General features: G+C 45.0%; 1 protein-coding gene across 1 annotated transcript; it reads left to right on the top strand.

The window, feature by feature from the left end:
• The first annotated feature begins 14,027 nt into the window (after nucleotides 1–14,027).
• On the top strand, nucleotides 14,028–20,398 carry LOC131397273 (myeloid cell surface antigen CD33-like). The gene is made up of 5 exons (XM_058530038.1): nucleotides 14,028–14,067; nucleotides 14,135–14,518; nucleotides 14,752–15,025; nucleotides 15,284–15,297; nucleotides 20,310–20,398. Exons 1-5 carry the CDS (start codon nucleotides 14,028–14,030, stop codon nucleotides 20,396–20,398), a joined length of 801 nt encoding a protein of 266 aa, XP_058386021.1.
• The last annotated feature ends 862 nt before the right edge of the window (nucleotides 20,399–21,260 follow it).

Raw genomic sequence — 21,260 nt, 5'->3', positions numbered from 1 at the left:
GACCAAGAAGCAGAAGGCAGCCAGGTAGTCTCATTCTTCTGGGTGGAAGGGAGCCCCTCTGACAATATCAGGTGAGTTCAATACCACCGGCAAAGGGAATTGATTGGAACCAAAAACAAGTGTCTGGGAAGCACTTACGTTCCCCATCAAGCCTGAGACTATCCTCTCCTGTCCAGAGGCACTGGAGCAGGTGGACAGAATGCGAGAACGGGAACCAGGCACAGAGTCTGATGTTCCTGACCCTGACACTCATTTTTCTCGTTTGTCAAAAGTGAAAACCAGACTCCTCAATTTCAGAGGTATTCTATTGTTTTTTTATTGTGAGGCTGGCATGAAGCATGTTATTTAAAGGAGCAGCACAGAGGCCAGTAAACAGAAAACCTCAGCAATATTATCACCTTGTCCCTGTGGCTCAGCCAGGTTGGGCAGACAGACATCATTCACAGAAGGGACAATATCTGAGAGTGAACAGGAGAGGTGGGGGAAGGAGCAGAGAGAGGAGACCAGCACCACCCACACCTGACTGTCTGCTCCTCCCCTGGCTCCATTCATCCCCACCCATTTGCCTTCCTGATCCCAAACTGGGGCCTTAAGCCTCAGCTCAGACCCTTCTGCAGAGCTGAGAGGTACCTGAGCTCCAATCATGACACTGTTTCAGCACCAAGGACAGCACCAGCTCTTCCCAGGCTGGTTCTCCCCAGGGGTCACAGTGCCTCCTGGTGGATGGAGCCCTCTGGGCAGCCAACCATTTGCCAGCCATCAATGGAGAGTGCGAGGAACCTGGGGAAGGTTCTGGTGACAGCCTAGGTCAATGATGCTGGTCAGGGGTATCCAGGACCTTCCAGGGTGTGCCGCCATCTTCAGATTTGTGTTCTTCATCCCCTACAAGAGTTAACTAGGGATTGAGTGCTGTCCTGAGGTATGGCGGTTTATCCAGGGATGTCCCCAGTAATTAGATGAAATAACAAAGTCAATCTCAGGGCATCATTGTTAAGAAAGTATTAATCACTCAAAGAGGGGGTCACTAAGGCATTAGAGAAATAAACATTCTTTTTAATTTTGTAGATGTCCCCTTACGCGGCCTGAACAACAGCAGGAATGTTTTCTGTCTTTCTCCATCTGAGCTGATTTTCACTCCTTTGGTCTGGGATAGGTTTTTCCTCTCTCTGGGTTTTCTCACATTTCTGTATGGAGTCTTCTGGTGTCTGGCTAGGTGGTCTCAGCCAACCCAGGGCACCCACCCCAACTCTGTCCAGACACTTCCTGCAGTTACTAGCACAGGCTGTCCTGAGCCCTAGAGTTGTGAAGAGGCAGGAACTTTGTGTACTGATAGGGCTTGAAAGAGGAACTTAATGCCCTCCCAACATTCCCCTATGTGTGCCCCTCTGTGGGTCCTCAGGAGCGCCCACTGGGGGCTGTCTTCCTCCTCCCCTATGGCCTCTCCAGCATCTTCTACATCAGGCGATCAGGGCCCACCAAAGGTAACCCCTCATCTGAGTCCCCAAATACCAGAACAGGGTTTATCAGCTGGTCACTCCCAAGACTGACATTCTATGGGACTCTGACCTCATTCCTATCTTTCCTAGCAGGGTTGGTGCTAGAAAAGGAAGCATGAGAAAAACTACAGCTCCTTTGCCCCTCGGGTCAGGGGAAGGTCCTGGATATGGAGGCCTGAAAGGAAGGGCCAGACATGGCGATACTACCATAATTGTCTCCCAAACCTGTCTCCCCACCCCTAACCCACCTCTGCAACTGAAGGAATCACCCTGCTGAGGTGGCCCTGCCCCTACACAGAAAAACAAACAAACAAACGTGTTCACCTCTCACTTCTGGTCTCCCAAGCTATTCTCGATGCTTGCGAGTGAGTAGATGCAGGGGGAGGAAAGACATATATATGTGATTTTCTTTACTAGAATTAAAGCAGTATTTCATTCAAGATTCTGCCAAGTAGGTATTTACCTCTATGTAGACTTGGGAAGCCTGTCATTTGGCACATATCCATCACCTACTGTGTAATTTATCATCACTGTGTGCAAAGCAGGTCTACAGTGCTTGTGAGAGATGCACATCCCTGCCTCCAAGGACTCACTTTCTATAGTGGGAACTTTACACAGTTAAGGAAACTCGTCTTCTCCCTGCTCTCTGCCAACCTCCAATCTCTTCTCCACAGAGAAGCCAGAGTGGATTCTTAAAACCCAACACTGTCTCTTTTCTACTACTCACCCTCCGGTCGTTCCCAAATGCCAAAATAGAAATAGCCAAAATCCTTTAAGACAAGCCCAGGGTGTTGCATGGTCCATCTTATTTGGCCCAGGGGGACTTGTTTCTAATGCCTAGAACAGACCACAAATCAACAAGCCAACGCATGCATAGAGGCACACACAAATTTTTTCATTTATTCTATAAAAGACTAATTTTTAAAAAATGTAAAACCAAGACTCTCATATAAATATAAAATGATATGAGTTAAAGATTTTTTTATTGTGGTAAAAAAACACAATATGAGATCTATCCACTTAACCAATTATTAAGTGTACAGTATTGTTAACTATAGGCACTATGTTGTAGAGCAGATTTCTAAAACTTTTTCCTCTTGTGTGATTGGAAATTTACACCCATTGAACAGCAACTCTCCATTTTACTTAATTCATTAATGGAGAACCAAGCAGAAATGGAAGAAGCGCAAATGATGTGGAGTAAAGGAATGTAGAGATAAGTTTGTGAATGCAAGTGAAATTGTCTATGTGGGGGGATTCAAGTGGCCCCCCAGTGGACAGAATGCATATGTCTGTGGACATGAACTAGTTGCATTGCTATTGTTAATCTACAAATTATAAAATAGTTCAAAGGCAGTAAAAAGCTAGAATCAGAAAACTCCGAAAGAGCGTGCTCTACAGAGTGCATAGTTTTCCATTGGAGAAAGCCAGTCATGTCATTTTGCTTATTCCAAATTTCCTTACAATTCTTAAAGCAAATATTTATTGATCACTTAATGTATGCCAAGCATTTTTCTAGGCAGAGTGGATTCAGCAGTAAATGGAAGGGATACAAGCTCCTTTGTGAAGCGTCTATTTTAATGACAGGAGAGATCAGAAAGAATAATTAAGTAGATTTTATATTATATGCACTGATGCTATGGGATTTGGAGAAAAAAGACATAGGAAAGATATATAGAGAATATGGGATGGATTATCCTCTTTAATATGTTATCCAAGGACATTATCATTTAGAAACTGACATTTGAGTGTGCACACATATGCACACACACAATAGACACTTAGACAGACACACATACAGCTCAGACATGCACACAGAGAAAAACCACAGACACACATATAAACAAACATAGAAACAGATACACACTACAAATATACAGAGACACACAGACGCCACAGACACGCACACAGAAACAACAAACACAAACACACAAACATATAAACACACACCAAAGAAACACACACACACACACACACACCACAGACACACATATAGAGACTAGAGACACAACCACACAAGCATATACACACACACACATGCCACAGACACACTCACACCACAGACACACAAAATGAGGCATCAGCCATTGGCTCTCTGGGAAGACTGCGGCCCTGGTTCTCAGGCCAACTAGACCCAACGTCCCAGCAGGAGACAAAGGTCAGGGGTGCCCTGTGACTCTGGGCCACTTTCTGACATTTGGGAGACCTTTTCATTCTCAGAACCCACCTCCCCTGCCCACTGACGTCACCACCCATCTGTCGCTGTTGCCCACAGTCTAGCAGACTCCGCAGCGTCACCACCCTAGTTGCTGGTCTGTGTCTGGAGCAGCAGTTGTGTCCATATTCAGATTGACCACCAGGGAATGGACAGGGAACGTGGGATTGTCTCTCAACCTTTAGAAAGACTGAGACGTTAAGCCAGGACATTTGAGAAGGGAAGTGGACATACCTGAGAGGAGTGGGGAGCAAAGAAGCAGAGGGCAAAGAAGAGTGGGATCCAGGGTCACAGCCAGTGTGGGGGGCCCAGCTGCTAAGTGTCTTCTGTTCCTGGAGCTCCTCCTTGGTCCTGCTGTGCGGATCCCATGGGGCTGTGAGTGGAGTTCAGGGGACATACTGGGAGCCCCTCAGAGGTGTCTGGAAAGTTCTTTTTTTTTATGCCTTTGTACTTGTATTTATTTTTTTTAATTTTTTGTTTATTGCAGTAACATTGGTTTATAACATTGCATAAATTTCAGGTGTACATCATTATACTTCTTTTTCTGCATAGATTACATCATGTTCACCACCCAAATACTAATTACAACCCATCACCACACACATGTGCTGAATTATCCCTTTCACCCTCCTCCTTCCCCCCTTCCCCTCTGGTAACCACCAATCCAATCTCTGTCTCTATGTGATTGTTTGTTGTTGTTATTATCTACTACTTAATGAAGGAAATCATATGGTATTTCACCTTCTCCCTCTGACTTATTTCACTTTGCATGATACCATCAATGTCCATCCATGTTGTCACAAATGGCTGGATTTCATCATTTCTTATGGCTGAGTAGTATTCCATCATGTATATATACCACATCTTCTTTATCCATTTGTCCCTTGATGGGCACTTAGGTTGCTTCCAAGTCTTGGCTATTGTGAATAACGCTGCAATGAACACAGGGGTGCATGTATCTTTATGCACTGATGTTTTCAAGTTCTTTGGATAAATACCCAGCAGTGGAATAGCTGGATCATATGGTAGTTCTATCCTTGATTTTTTGAGGAATCTCCATACTGTTTTCCATAGTGGCTGCACCAGTTTGCACTCCCACCAGCAGTGTATGAGAGTTCCCTTCTCTCCACATCCTCTCCAACACGTGTTGTTTCCTGTCTTGTTAATTATAGTCATTCTGACGGGAGTGAGGTGATATCTCATTGTAGTTTTGATTTACATTTCCCTGATACTTAATGATGTTGAACATATTTTCATGTGTCTGTTGGCCATCTGTATATCTTCTTTGGAGAAATGTCTGTTCAGGTCTTTTGCCCATTTTTTAATTGGGTTGGTAGTTTTTCTGTTGGTGAGATGCAGAGTTCTTTATATATTTGGGAGATTAACCCCTTATCAGATGTATGGTTTGCAAATATCTTTTCCCAATTGTTAGGTTGTCTTTTCATTTTGTTGGTGGTTTCCTTTGCTGTGCAGAAGCTTTTTAGTTTGACATAGTCCCATTTGTTTATTTTTTCTATTGTTTCTCTTGCCCGGTCAGACATGGTGCTTGAAAATATGTTGCTAAGACTGATGTCGAAGAGCGTACTGCCTATGTATTCTTCTAGAAGTTTCATAGTTTCAGGTCTTACATTCAAGTCTTTAATCCATTTGGAGTTAATTTTTGTGTATGGTGTAAGGTAAGGGTCTACTTTCCTTTTTTTTGCATGTGGCTATCCAGTTTTCCCAACACCATTTGTTGAAGAGACTTTCTTTTCTCCATTGTATGTTCTTGGCTCCTTTGTCAAAGATTAGCTGTCCATAGGTGTGTGGGTTTATTTCTGGGATTTCAATTCTATTCCATTGACCTGTGTGTCTATTTTTGTGTCACTATCATGCTGTTTTGGTTACTATAGCTTTGTAGTATATTTTGAAATCAGGGAGTGTGATACCTCCAGCTTTGTTCTTTTTTCTCAGGATTCCTTTAGATATTAGGGGTCTTTTGTTTTTCCATATAAATTTTAGCATTCTTTGTTCTATTTCTGTGAAAAGTGTTGTTGGAACTTTGATAGGGATTGCATTGAATCTACAGATGGCTTTAGGAAGTATGGACATCTTAACTATGTTAATTCTTCCAATCCAAGAGCACGGAATATCTTTCCATTTCTTTGTGACTTCTTCAATTTCTTTCAGAAATGTTTTATAGTTTTCAGTGTACAGATCTTTCACCTCATTGGTTAAGTTTATTCCTAGGTGTTTTATTCTTTTTGGTGCAATTGTAAATGGGATTGTATTCTTAATTTCTCTTTCTGCTACTTCGTTGTTAATGTATAAAAATGCAACTGATTTTTGTATGTTGATTTTGTATGCTGCAACTTTATCTTATTCATTTATTACTTCTAAAAGTTTTTTGGTGGATTCTTTTTTTTTTTTTTTGGTTGGATTCTTTAAGATTTTCTATATATAAAATCATGTCATCTGCAAATAGTGACAATTTCACTTCTTCCTTTCCAATTTGGATCCCTTTTATTTCTTTTTCTTGCCTGATTGCTCTGGCTGGGACTTCCAGTACTATGTTAAATAGGAGTGGTGACAGTGGGCATCCTTGTCTGGTTCCTGTTCTCAGAGGGATAGCTTTCAGTTTTTCACCATTGAGGATGATATTAGCTGTGGGTTTGTCATATATGGCCTTTATTATGTTGAGGTACTTTCCTTCTGTACCCATTTTATTCAAAGTTTTTATCATAAATGGATGCTGTATCTTGTCAAATGCTTTCTCTGCATCTATTGAGATGATCATGTGATTTTTATTCTTCATTTTATTAATGTAGTGTATCATGTTGATTGATTTGCGAATGTTGAACCATCCCTGTATACCTGGAATAAATCTCACTTGATCATGGTGTATAATCTTTTTAATGTATTACTGTAAGCAATTTGCTAGTATTTTGTTGAGGATTTTTGCATCGATGTTCATCAGTGATATTGGCCTGTAATTTTCTTTTTTTGTGTTGTCCTTGTCTGGTTTTGGTATCAGGGAAATGTCGGCTTCGTAGAATGAGTCAGGGAACTTCCCTCCCTCCTCAGTTTTTTGGAAGAGTTTGAGAAGGATAGGTATTAAATCTTCTTTGAATGTTTGGTAGAAATCACCAGGGAGGGCCGGCCCTGTGGCTTAGCGGTTAAGTGCGCGTGCCCCTCTGCTGGCGGCCCGGGTTTGGATCCCGGGCGTGCACCAACGAACCACTTCTCCAGCCATGCTGAGGCCGCGTCCCACATACAGCAGCTAGAAGGATGTGCATCTATAACATACAACTATCTACTGGGGCTTTGGGGGAAAATAAATAAATAAATACAGTTATTAAAAAAAAAAAAAAAAGAATTCACCAGGGAAGCCATCTGGTCCTGGACTTTTATTTTTGGGGAGGTTTCTGACTACTGTTTCGATCTCCTTACTGGTGATTGGTATATTCAAATTCTCTATTTCTTCTTGATCCAGTTTTTGAAGGTAGTATGATTCTAAGAATTTATCCATTTCTTCAAGATTGTAGAATTTGTTGGCATATAGCTTTTCACATTATTCTCTTATAATCTTTTGTATTTCTGAGGTGTCTGTTGTAATTTCTCCTCTTTCATTTCTGATTTTACTTATTTGAGCCTTCTCTCTTTTTTCTTGGTGAGTGTAGCTAAAGGTTTGTCAATTTTGTTTATCTTTTCAAAGAACCAGCTCTTGGTTTTATTAATTTTTTCTATTGTTTTCTTTGGTCTCTATTTCATTTATTTCTGCTCTGATTTTTATTATTTCCCTTCTTCTACTGATTTTGGGCTTTGTTTGTTCTTCTTTTTCCAGTTCCTTTAGGTGCATTGTTAGATTGTTTATTTGAGATTTTTCTTGTTTGTAGGCCTGTATTGCTATAAACTTCCCTCTTAGAACCGCTTTTGCTGTATCTCATAAATTCTGTCATGTCGTATTTTCATTTTCATTTGTCTCCAGGTATTTTTTGATTTCTCCTTTGACTTCTTCATTGACCCAATCGCTGTTCAGTAGCATTTTGTTTAATGTCCACGTATTTGTGGCTTTTCTGATTTTCTTCCTATAGTTGATTTTCAGTTTCATACCATTGTGGTCAGAAAAGATGCTTGGTATTATGGAGACTTGTTTTGTGGCCTAATGTGTGATCAATCCTGGAGAATGGTCCATGTGCATTTGAAAAGAACATGTACTCTTCAGTTTTTGGATGGAATGCTCTGTATATATCTACTAGGTCCATCTCTTCTAGTGTGCCATTTAAGGCCAATGTTTCCTTATTGATCTTCTGTTTAGATGATCTATCCCTTGGTGTAAGTGGAGTGGTCAAGTCCCCTACTATTATTGTGTTACTGTCTATTTCTCTTTTTATGTCTGTTAATAATTGCTTTATATATTTAGGTACTCCTACATTGGGTGTGTAGATATTTACAAGTGTTATATCCTCTTGTTGGATTGTTTCCTGGATCATTATGTAACACATTTCTTTGTCTCTTTTCACAGTTTTTGTTTTAAAGTCTATTTTGTCTGATATGAGTATTGCTACCCCAGCTTTCTTTTCATTGCCATTTGCATGGAGTATCTTTTTCCATCCCTTTACTTTCAGTTTGTAAGTGTCTTTAGGTCTGAAGTGCATCTCTTGTATGCAGCATATATATGGGTCTTGTTGTTTTATCTAATCAGCCACCCTATGCCTTTTTTTTTTTTTTTTTTTTTTTTTTTTTTGTGAGGAGATCAGCCCTGTGCTAACATCTGCCAATCCTCCTCTTTTTTTGCCGAGGAAGACGGCCCTGGGCTAACATCCGTGCCCATCCTCCTCCACTTTATATGGGTCGCCGCCACAGCATGGCTTGCCAAAGCAGTGCGTCGGTGCGCGCCCGGGATCTGAACCAGCGAACCCCGGGCCGCCGCAGCGGAGCGCACGCACCCAACCACTTGCGCCACCGGGCCGGCCCCCCTATGCCTTTTAATTGGAGCATTTAGTCCATTGATGTTTAAAATAGCTATTGAGAAATATGTACTTACTGCCATTTTTAACTTTTTTTTTTCTCAGTGTTTTAGTAGTCCTTCTCTGTTCCTTTCTCCTAATATAAAGAACTGATGGCCTCTTTAGTTTGACCTTTGTCTGACAGCTCTACTCTTTAACTCCCCTCCTTCCTTATTTTATGTTTTTGATATCATATTTAACCTCTTTTTTGTGCATTTGTATCCATTACCCACTTATCATGGAAATAGATAATTTTTCCTATTTGTGGTCTTCTCTTTTCCCTTTAAATCAGTCCCTTTAACATTTCTTGTAGCACTGGTTTCTTGGTGACAAACTCCTTTAATTTTTGCCTGTCTGGGTAACTTTTGATCTCTCCTTCCATTTTGAATGATAACCTTGCTGGGTAGAGTATTCTTGGCTGTAAGTTTTTCCCTTTTAACACTTTAAATATATCGTACCACTCTCTTCTAGCCTGTAAGGTTTTTGCTTAGAAGTCAGCTGATAGCCTTATAGGGTTTCCTTTGTATGTAACTTGTCTTTCTCTTGCGGCTTTTAGGATTCTCTCTTTATTTTTAATTCTGGACATTTTGATTATGATGGTTCTTGGTGTGGGCCTCTTTGGGTTTATCTTGTTTGGGGCTCTCTGTGATTCCTGTACCTGGATGTCTGTTTCCTTCCTTAGGTTAGGGAAGTTTTCATCTATTATTTCTTGAAATAGATTCTCTGCTCCTTTGTCTCACTCTTCTCCTTCCGGGACACCTATAACACGGATGTTAGTGCGCTTGATGTTGTCCCAGAGGTCCCTTAGACTGTCCTCACTCTTTTTAATTCTTTTCTCTTTTACCTGTTCAGCTTGGGTAATTTCTTCTAGTCTTTCATCCAGCTCACAGATCCATTCTTCTGTATCCTCTACTCTGCTTGTGAGTTCCTCTAGTGAATTTTTCATTTCCGGTATTGTATTCTTCATTTCCGATTGGTCCTTTTTTATATCTTCCATTTCTTTGTTGACATTCTCACTGAGTTCATCTATTCTTCTCCCCAGATCAGTGAGCATCCTTAACATTCTTTGTTTGAACTCTCTGTCAGGTAGGTTGCTCATTTCTGCTTCACTTAGTTCTTTTTATGGGGTTTTGTCCTGTTCCCTTACTTGGAATGTATTCCTTTGCCTCCTCATTTTGCCTCTTTCCTTGTGCTTGTGTCTACATATTAGGTAGGTCAGCTATGTCTCCTGCTCTTGGATAGGTGACCTTATATAAGTGATGCCTTAGGAGGCCAGCAGTGTGCTTTCCTCAGTTCTCAATGTTCCAAGAGTGACCCCTATGTGGACTATGTGTGTCCTTCTGTTATGGCATGTTTGCTCTCCCTGTAGGTGCCCAGGGAGTCTGAGTTATGCTCCTGGCCAGATGTTGTAATGCTCAGCTGTTTGTAGTTGTTGTGGGCCCTTCAGTCTCTTTATCGGGTGTGGGAAGCCCCACCACAGTTGGCTGCAAGTTCTAATACCACATTTGTGTTTCAGTATTTCTTTTAAGTGAGTAGACCCCCAGCGTGGCAGGTTGTTAGGCTCACGGGCTTACAAATGCTATAAGCCTCCAGCCTTTAGGTCTCTTGTCAGCTCTCTGAGGATTGCAGCTGGGTGGGGCTGGCCTCAGGCGCAGGAGCACCCAATTGTTTCAGGCTTTGGAAGGTGGGGCAAACCCCCTATGTGGGTCTTTGAGAAGCACATGTCTTCTGCAGCTGATAAGCCCTGCTGCACACAGGTCCACACACACAGTCAGTGCAGTCCTGACCCGTGTGTGCACCGGGACCTCCTGAAGTGGACCCAGTCTCTCCACGGCAGGAACCCCACACACTCCACCACTGCCCCAAACTCTCCACCTGCTTCTTGGGCACGCCCTGCCCCACTGAAGTGGGCTCAGTTGCCAGGCTGCAGAGAATCCAGTCACCAATCTATGCAGGCCCACAAATTGCCTGAGGGCTTCTTGTTGGGTAGGACCAGTCTCTAGGGTGGGCAGCCTGCCCTGGCTGAGCTGGATTAAATTGGTGCTCTAGTGGGTGGGGCAGACCCTGGGCTAGCAGGCCCCAGGGAGAACTCCAATGGCGTCTGCCAGCGTCTGTGTCAGCACGCCCACGCCAGGCCACAACAATGGCTGCCACCAATGTCTCAGTCCCTGGAGAGGTCTCACCTCTCACTGCAATGCACTCAGAGCCTATCAGGTGAGTCTCTTTTCACCAAAGCACTGTGCACCTTTCCTTCTGGTGATTTTAGGTTGCTTTCTGAAACGGGTGAGTTTGCAAGTGGGCCCTTTAAGAGCTGGTTTTAATTTCTTTGTGCACCAGCTTTTCTCGGGGTACTCCCCAAAGTTTTAGTAGCAGGCAAAGTCAGATATTATGCTACTCATCTCAATTGTGCTGGGTCCACAAAATGCCTACAGCGGGGGTGCTCCCAGCTCAGGGCCTGGCTCCTCCAGGGAGGGCTGCTTACCTTTGGCCTGCTCCTGGGCAGCCATGAAGCGCCGTGGCTCGTGAAGGCGGCGTTTTTTTCTCTCCAGAAGGGAGTTTCTGCCTCTTCCACCTCAATTAGGATTGTCCTTTGTTGCAGGAGTTCCTCTTATCCAGTTTTCAGTTCTCTCTCAGGGGTAATTTTTCCATGAGTAGTTGTAAATTGGCTGTGTCCGTGGGAGGAGGTGAGTTCAGAGTCTGCCTATGCCGCCGTCTTGGCTTCTCTCCTCTGGAAAATTCTTTGTCCCAGCTCTGATGAGATATCCCTTTGAATACTCCAGCTCCTGAACAGACCCTAGGCTCCCTGAGGAAGCTCCTGAGATGTTGTCCTGGAAACCCATAGTTGATGAAGGGACCTGGGCAGGAGGGAACCAGGGTCCCCTGCATGGGACAACAAGGAGCAATGTTAGCTGCAGAGCTCATCGGGTGGCTCAGTTACCATCCCCTTCCCTAGAAGAGAAGGAGGAGGAAGAGGAGGAGGAGGAGGAGATGTGTTGGAGGAGTTCAGACTCGGATTTCCTTGGACCCTGGAGCTGAGAGGCTGAAGAGCTGACTGAGGCAAAGGCACTGGCCGGGGGCTGCAGGGGGAGCTGCAGGGGCTCCCTGTCTGCTCACACCCGTGTCCTTGGCTCTGGGTCTGCTCTCTGGAGGATGAGCTTACCTCTCAGACAACCTTGCTCACCTTCCAGCTCCCAGCGCACCTGTCCCGCCCTCCAGCCACATCCTCACTCCCTCCTCCAGCTCTCACAGCCCCGTACTGTCTGCTGGGTCAGCCCTGACCACGCCAGGCTGTGAATGTATATCTTCTCCCTCCTCCTTGCTCCGCTAGTGCTCGTCCAGGGTCAGCCTTCCCTCAGCTCAGCCCCACAGAACACTCGACTCAACAGGCAGGTGACAGATTCCCAGGATGTAGGAGCAGTGACAGGCTCAGCCAGCAGATGGACGAGCCCCAACAGAGGCCCAGGGAGCCTGTCCTGTCCTGGGGAGAGGAGGGGAACTGTGGCCGGGGTGAAGTAAGAGACCGCAGAGTTCAGAGCTGGTGCACAGAGGAGCAGCAGAAGTTTCCTCTGGTTGCCAAACCTTTCCCTTCCCTTTTCTCTTCCCATCCTCAGAGCAGCCCCATCCTGCAGGCTGGCCACTGGACACTGAGTGGATTGTGTCCATTGTGGGCCAGACTAGGTTGCTCAGAGCACTTTATCTGCACGAACAGGTTGAACCTCCTTGGTGACCCCATGTATTCCTGTGCTGAGGCTGCCATAATGGATACCACCTACTGGGTGGCTTAAATAAGAGAAATTCATTTTCTCACAGTTCTGGAGGCTGGAAGTCCGAGATCAAGGTGTCAACAGGGTTGGCTCCTTCTGAGACCTCTCTCCTTGGCTTACAGATGGCCACCTTCTCCTCCTTAAGTCTTTACATGGTCTTCCCTCTGTGCATGTCTGTGTCCTAATCTCCTCTTCTTGGAAGGACAACAGTCTTATTAAATTAGGGCTCATCCTAATGATCTCATTTAACTTAACTACCTCTTTAAATGTCCTATCTCCAAAGACAGTCCCATTCGCAGGTACTCGGGGTTAGAGCTTCAACACATGAAGTTTGGAGGTGATGCAATTCAGTCCATAACACCCTGTGTGCATAGACACCCAACTATGCACAGAGTGGTTAACCCCCTTCCCAAGGCAGCACAGCAAGCACTGGGGAGGCAGACTTGAGGCCGTGGTGATCTGCTTACAGAGCCCATGCCTCTTTTCCCTCATTGGAGACCTCAGATGCGGGAGCCCCAGGGCAGTGCTGACCACCAGGAGCTTCTCGCTGAGGGTGGGACTCGGAATGACCACTGAGGAATGGGCAGGGCCAGGCCCTCGACCTGCAGGACTGCCCACCTCCATCCCCACAATGGATTCTCCCACAGACGAGGGCTGAGAATTGGGATCCCTCCAGGTGACAGATGAGGAAACTGAGGCTTGGAGTGGAGAAGGGCCAGGCCCCTGACTCCAAAGTCAGGGGTTTCCCCCAGAATCAAGCTGTGCTGTCATTTTGCTCCAAATGCTTGTCTCACAGTCCTGGCCTGTGCACTCAACACCTGGGACGCCTGGAGCAGGGGCTGTGAGCAGGTCAGGAAGCTCCAGGACAAGCTGTGGGGGTTACATCCTTCTGATCCCCTCAGAATCCTGATCCCGTCCACTCTGCCATTTCTACCTGGGAGCTCTCCTGGCTGCACAGAGCAATCAGGTTCCTGTAAGCCCCTGCCTGTGCTTCCACCATCACACACTGTCCGAACACGAGCTGGAAGGGCCTGGGATTTCCCTGCCTCCTCAGGTGTTAGAGAAGTTCTCAAGGACACAGACAAAGTCCGTCCCATTGTCCCCTGTTTCTCCACTCTCCAGAAAGGAGTAGATGCTCAAGATGCGGTTGTCATGTTCGTTCATTCATTAATCACCACCTCCCTTCCCAATCTTTCTTGCCTTGAGGTTCCCTCCCCAGCCCCTCCTGAGTCCACACCTGGTGGGACTGACCCTTGGGGCATCTAGAAGCTGTGATTGACCAGGCAGTGTCTGCTCTCCTGGTGTGGACAGTGGTGCGGGAGGGACAGGTCACGGAAAGGGAGACGGAGGCAGCAGGTGGAATCCTCCTTGCTGTGTGTGACCCTCATCGGGAGCCCATCTGGGAAGCAGAAGTTATTCTCCAAAGACCACGCCAGCTCCTACAGCGTGTGGGTGCCTAGTTCCTCTTCTGTGGTCAGGAATCTTTCCAACTTCAGCCTAGGCTTCCTGCTGGGGCTTCCTCTCAGTCCTGTGACACCAAGGCCCTGTGACTCTTACTCCAGAGATGTCACTGCTGCTGCTGCTGCTGCCCCTGCTGTGGGCAGGTGAGTGGGCCAAAGGGGAGAGGGGACTGGCAGGTGGGGACCCCGGCTGAAGCTCATTTCCCTACAGGGTCCCTGGCTCAGGATGGGAGATTCTGGCTACGAGTGCAGGAGTCTGTGACAGTGGAGGAGGGCCTCTGCATCTCTGTGCCCTGCACCTTCTCCCATCCCCGTGATTACAAGACTGACTCTGCCTCAACTCATGGCTCCTGGTTCCGAGAAGGGGACGATAAAGACCAGGATGCTCTTGTGGCCACACGCAACCCAGATCGTGGAGTGCAGGAAGAGACGCAGGGACGATTCCACCTCCTTGGGGATCCTGGGACCTACGACTGCTCCCTGGACATCAGAGACGCCAGGATGAGGGACTCGGGGACATACTTCTTTAGGGTGGAGAGAGGGTCTTATGTGAGATACAGTTACAAAGATAACCTACTCTCTGTGCATGTGACAGGTAAAGAATGGGATCAAGGAGGGGACACATGGAATGGGTTCTGAGGGCCCCCAGGGCAGGGCCAGAGGTGGATCTTCTGCACCTCATTCTGGGAAGGACCCAAGGGGACCCAGGAGGACAGGATGCTGAGGATGGCTGGGAAGGAGACAGCTGGCCTGAGGCAGAGGTTGCTCTTAGAGTCACACTTGGGGTGCCCACCTCCAGGCTTGGGTCTCTGTCTCTCTCCTCCTCAGCTCTGACACAGACGCCTGACATCTATATCCAGGAGACCCTGGAATCTGGCCACACCAAGAACATTACCTGTGCAGTGCCATGGGCCTGTAAGAGGGGGACACCCCCAACCTTCTCCTGGTTCGGGGTCGCCCTCACCTCCTTAGGCCCCAAGACTCCCCACACCTCAGTGCTCACCCTCACCCCAGGCCCCCAGGACCATGGCACCAACCTCACCTGTCTAGTGACCTTCCCCGGAGCTGGAGTGAGCACAGAGAGGACCATCCAGCTCAATGTGTCCTGTGAGTGCCAGGCCAGGACAGCCGGGTCCCTGATGACAGTGGGTGTGGGGCAGGGTGGATGCAGGGCCTGGGGTGCTGGGTGCTGGGTCTTGCAAGCTGTCTCTGTGGAGGGAGGAAAGGGGACACTCAACTCCACCCCCCTACTATTTCTAAAGTTCTGGGAGAAAAGGGCCAACACCCACCTTCCTGCCTCTGAAAAGGGAATAATTATGTCTGTCTGTACAGATGCGCCCCAGAACCTGACCATCAGCAGGTTCCGGAAAGAAGGCACAGGTAAGGTGCAACATCTCCCCTCCAGGGGGCGTGGTGGAAGTGGGGTCTGTCTCCTACCTTCAGAACAGAGCTGGGGTTCAGAAATCAGATGGGTCAAAGGCTCAGGCCAGGTGTGGGCACAGCAGACGTAAGAAGCCCCTCACTTGCTCCTTAACTTGCAAGCTGAACTCCCATCACCAATGACCCTGCTCTCAGGGGGTTTGCATGGTCTCTTCCATGTCCAATGGATGTGCTGTCTCCATGCCAGGGATACCTTCTCGTCCCAAATCCTGTCCTCATTCTCCTTAGGATCTGGACCCCTCCTACTCCTCCAGCCTCCTTGGATCATTTTAATGTTAGTGTTTAAAGTAGTAAACTTAAAATGTGCCTTAGTCTGCTCGCGCTGACATAACAAAATACCACAGACTGGGGTGCTTAAAAAACAGGAATTTATTTCTTGCAGTTCTGGAGGCTGGAAGTCCAAGATCACCAGCCATAGGGTTCCTGGTGAGGGCTCTCTTCCTGCCTTGTAGATGGCCGCACCTGGCTGTGTCCTCACAGGACTGAGAAAGCGCCAGCTCCCTGGTGTATCTTCTCATAAGGGCACCAATGTCATCATGAGAGCCCCACTCTCATGGCCTCATCTGACACTAATCTCCTCCCAAAAGCCCATCCAGACACCTCCAAATACCATCATACTGGGGATTAGGGCTTCGACATATGAATTAGGGGGGAACGCAGTTCAGTGCCTAGCAAAATTTAGTAGAAATAAAACACTGTGTACCTCTCTCTTTGTTATCTTCTCAAATACAACCTATGCATATACATTTAACCTATGCATACACATATACATTCGAACACACACATACATGTAAACATCATACTATACCCACTGCTCTGCATGTTTATTATTATTTTTAATAAACTTTTCATATGGAGTAATTTTAGATTTACACGCTACAGAGTTTCCATAATCCCTCACCCAGCTTCCTTCATCACTAAAATCCAACATCACCTTGGCACATATGTCACAACTAAGGAAGGGACATGGGTATATTTCTATGAACTAAACTTGCCTTGTCCTCACGCTCAGTCTATCTTAGAGATCCTTCTGTATCAGTACATAGGAAACCTTCTTCGTTGTTATTGATGACTCAATGGTTTTCCAAATGGGATGTATATTATACTATAATGTACTTAACTGGTCCCCTGCTGGTGGAAAACTATGTGTTTCCAGTCTTCGGTTCAGATAAATAATACTGCACTGAATAACTTGTATGAACATTCCCCGTGTGTGCATATGTCTACCGGATAATTTCATAGAGAAGAAAGTCCTGGATCAAAGAGTATGTGTGTAATTTCTACAGATGTTGCCAAATCCCACTGCATGGAGGTGGCTCTGTTTATACTCCCACCTGCAATGTGCCTCCTTCCCTGCTGAACATGTTCATCCTTGTTGATCCTAAGTGAATTCACGGTCATTTTAAGTTGCAGTATTATTTTGTGACTATGTTGAGATCTTTCATTATGTTTAAGAACCTTTGTATTTCTTTGTGGACTTTTTCTTTTTTTTTAAATTTTTTGTTTATTGCAGTAACATTGGTTTATGACATTGTAAAAATTTCAGGGGTACATCATTGTACTTCTATTTCTGCATAGATTACATCATGTTCACCACCAAAATACTAATTACAACCCATCACCACACACATGTACCGAATTATCCCTTTCACCCTCCTCCCTCCCCCCTTGCCCTCTGGTAACCACCAATCCAATCTCTGTCCCTATGTGTTTGTTTATTGTTGTTATTATCTACTACTTAATGAAGGAAATCATACGGTATTTGACCTTCTGCCTCTGACTTATTTCACTTTGCATTATACCCTCAATATGGACTTTTTCTTAATTATTTGAAGAAGCTCTGTTCATATTAAGGACTTCAGCTGTGTGTTAGTTGAGAGGATTAATTTCCAGTCTATTGATGGCTTTTTCATTTAGCATATGGTGATTTTTCCAGGGAACAACATGCATTTTTCTTCTGAGTTGCGTGTACTGGTGTTGACACTGACTATTTGGCAAGAACTAATTGTGTCCATCTTTTCCCAAGTCTGGGTTCAGTGACTTCAAATTAGGTGCTTGAAATTGTCCAAGATGGGAATATTTACACCAAGGAAATTGGTAAATGCTACCAATCAGGACTCCCTCTCCCCCCACCATGAGTGAGCTACTTATTAAACATTTACTTTTAAACCACTGTTGCATTTATCAATATTCCTTTTCACGCCTCTGACTTTCCCCACTCTAATACGGTTTTTAAAATCTCCCATAATTTCTTGTACTAACCTTATGTACAAAGACTTCCAAACATGCCCATCCACTTAAACCTCACAGAACTATTTGTTTTTCCCTGAGCATGCAGGGTCATTTCTCAGCTGTAGTTGCACCTTTTATTTTTACTGACGTCATGTTGGCTTAAAACATTGTGTAAATTTCAGGTGTACATTTTTATATATCAGTTTCTATATGGGTTGCATTATGTTCACCAACAATGGTCTAGTTTTTATCCATCACCATACATATGTGCCTCTTAACCACTTTCGCCTTCCAGCCACTCTCTTCCCCTCTGGTAACCACTAATCTGTTCTTCTTATCCATGTGTTTGTTTATCTTCCACATATGAGTGAAATCATACAGTGTTTGTCTTTCTCTGTCTGGCTTATTTCGCTTAACATAATATCCTCAAGGTCCATCCGTGTTATTGTAAATGCCATGATTTTGTCCTTTTTATGGTTGAGTAGTATTCCATAGTGTATATATCCCACATCTTTATCCGTTCATCTGTTGATGGGCACTTGGGTGGCTTCCATGTCTTGGCTATTGTGAATAATGCTGCGATTAACATAGGGATGCATAAATGTCTTTGAATTGTTGATTTCATGTTCTTTGGATAAATAGCCAATATTGGGATAGCTGGATTATATGGTATTTCTATTTTTAATTTTTTGAGAAATCTCCATAGTATTTTTCGCAGAGGGTGCAACAGTTTGCATTCCCACCAGGAGTGTATGAGGGTTTCCTTTTCTCCACATCCTCTCCAACATTTGTTATTACTTGTCTTGTTAATTATAAGCATTCTGACAGGTTTGAGGTGATATCTTATAGCAGTCTTGATTTGCATTTCCCTAATAATTAGTGATGTAGAACATCTTTTCATGTGCCTGTTGGCCGTCTGTATATCTTCTTTGGAAAAATGTCTGTTCACTTCCTCTGCCCATATTTTGATCGTGTTGTTCATTTTTTTGTTGTTGAGTTGTATGAGTTCTTTATATATTTTGGAAAGTAACCCTTTGTCAAATATATGATATGCAAATATTTCATCCCATTTAATGGGTTGTCTTCTTGTTTTGTTGATGGTTTCTCCGCTGTGCAGATGATAAGTGTGTGTATTTTCAGTAACTCAGTATAAGGTGAAACTTTTAGAGTTTTGTCAGTAGCAGGTAAATATTGGTACCTCTGTATAGTTCCTAAAAATCTATATGCACTGTTTTACTATTTAGGAAAAATTCACTAAAAATAAAGTCACTATTTGAGCCATTTTAAGTGTATAGGTGGTGGTTTTTAGTACATTCACAATATTGTACAACCATCACCGCTGTCTAATTCCATCCGTCCAACATTTTCCTCATCCCAAAGAGAAACCCTTTGCCCACAAAGCAGTCACTTTCCATACTCCCCTCTGTCACCCCTGCAACGACTAATCTGCTTTCTGTCTCTATGGATTTGCCTATTCTGTACATTTCATATACGTAGAATCATACAAAATGTGGCCTTTTCTGTCTGACTTCTTTTGCTTCACAAAACGTTTTCAAGGTTGATCCATGTAGCATGTATCAGTAATTCTTTCTTTTTTGTCTGAATAACATTCCATTGTATGGATGTACCACATTTTGTTCATCCATTGATCAGTTGATGAACATTTAGGTTGTTTCCACTTTTTCACTATTGTGAACAATGTTGCTATAAACATTGGTATACACACTATTGTTCAAACATGTTTTCAGTTTTCTTGAGCGTGTAACTCTCCAGGAGTAGAAATGCTAGGTCACATGGTAATTCAATGTTCAACTTTTTGGGGAAAGACCAGACTGTTTTCCACAGTGGCAACTCCATTTTACATTCACACTAGCAATGTATGAGGGTTCTGATTTCTCCACACCCTTACCTACATTGATATTTTTCTTTTTTTTTTAAATATAGCCTGCTAGTACAGTGAAGGGGTATTTCATGAGGACCTTCATTTGTCTTTATGTAATGACTAACGAAATTGTTAATTTTTTCGTGGACATATTGGCCATTTGTATATCTTCTTTGAAGATTTTTGTATTCGAGTTCTTTGCCTACTTTTTTTTTTTCTTTTCTTTTCTTTTTCTGGGAAAGATTCACCTGAGCCAAAATCTGTTGCCAATCTTCACCTCTTTTTTTTTACCCCTCCCCAAAACCCCAGGACATAGTTGTATATTCTATGTTTAAGTCCTTCTAGTTCTTCTATGTATGCCACGGCCACAACATGGCTACTGACAGATGAGTAGTGTGTTTCTACTACTGAGGCACAGAGTGCCAAACTTTAACCACTAAGCCATCAGGGCTAGCTCTCTGCCCATTTTTTAAGTGGGTAGTTTGACTTTCTGTTGTTGAGTTGTAAGAGTGATGAATACTACACTCTTATCAGATCTTTGAATTGCAAATATTTTCTCCCGCTAAATGGGTTGGCTTTTTACTTTCTTAGTAGTGTCAACTGAAGAACAAAATTTTGTCGTTGTGAAGAAGTCCAACTTATGCAATTTTTCTCTCTCCAAATGCTGGACAGTCAGGATGTGGGGTGGGGTGGGGTGAGGCGTGGACACAGGGGTTCCTGCTTCCAGTGATGCAGGAGGGCCAGGGGATCAATGTCCAGATCCTACTGGGAGTGGAAAGACACAGGATTGCAATGCAGCAGATAAATCTAGTCTTGTCCCACTTTCCTGCAGGGCCCGTGGCAGAGGTGGTTCTGGTGACCATTGGGGAATTGGCTGTGAAGACCCTGCTCCTCCTCCTCTGCCTCATCTTCCTCATGTGAGCATTGTCCCAGGGAGAAGGGGAGGTGTGGGGCACGTGTCTGAGTCCCAGAACCAGTGCTGGCAGGGCCCAAAGGGATCAGGGGGCAGGGCAGGCAAGAGGCTGACAGGGGTGAGGTGGTGCTGGGAAATCCTCCTGGGCAGTTGTGGTGCCCAGCCCACTGAGAATCCAGGATGGGAGGTACCTGTGTGCTCAAAAAGGTCTGTGGAGCCAGACCTGCCCTCTCCCGCCTTGGTCGCACCTCCAGCCCCTGGATAGAGAAGAGAGGGTGAGTCTACTGCTCGCTGAACCACAGTCTGACTGGATTGGAAGATCCTGGTCTCTTTTCTCAGAATGAGATCCTTCAGGGGGAAGATGTTGAGGCCCGTTGGAGGTGTGGAGGATGCAAACACCAGTCCCGGTTAATCCCTCAGGTATGTGACATGGGTGTCTCACCACCCAATGGCCCACCACGCCTCCCCTGGGGTGACCCTCAGGATTGCTCTGCTCAGCATGGCCACATTTGACCTGCCTTCTTCTTCTCCAAACCCACTTCTTTGCTGGGGTTCTCTCTCACACTGATGACACCGTAGCCCCCAACTCTAACACCAGGATTGTGGGGTGTGCTCATGCACATTGACTTCCCTCCTTTCTCCAGAGTCCAATAAATCACTGGTTTGTCCATCTTTCCTCCTAATCACAGCTCATCTTGCTGCCTATCTCCTCCTCCTCCTGACCTTGGTTATTCCTGGGACCTCATATCTTCCCCAGGTCTCTGAACCCACCTTACCTCCAGCCTCCATCTCTCTCCTCTCAACACAGGCCTCCAGACTGTGTTTCCAGAGACCATCATTGTCCACATCCTGCACAGTATGATCAGCTAC

The sequence above is a fragment of the Diceros bicornis genome, chromosome 34, assembly GCF_020826845.1.
Source record: "Diceros bicornis minor isolate mBicDic1 chromosome 34, mDicBic1.mat.cur, whole genome shotgun sequence".
Lineage (NCBI taxonomy): Eukaryota > Metazoa > Chordata > Mammalia > Perissodactyla > Rhinocerotidae > Diceros > Diceros bicornis.
Note: the sequence above shows the minus strand (reverse complement) of the source record. Positions and strands in the feature narration are given on the sequence as shown.

What these genes read in the sequence shown, in the direction of transcription:
- LOC131397273 (XM_058530038.1), top strand. Translation starts at nt 14,028, where the DNA reads ATGTCACTGCTGCTGCTGCTGCTGCCCCTGCTGTGGGCAG. An exon ending in GCTGCCCCTGCTGTGGGCAG is followed by an intron (nt 14,068 to 14,134) that starts GTGAGTGGGCCA and finishes ATTTCCCTACAG; the next exon opens with GGTCCCTGGCTCAGGATGGG. An exon ending in ACTCTCTGTGCATGTGACAG is followed by an intron (nt 14,519 to 14,751) that starts GTAAAGAATGGG and finishes TCTCCTCCTCAG; the next exon opens with CTCTGACACAGACGCCTGAC.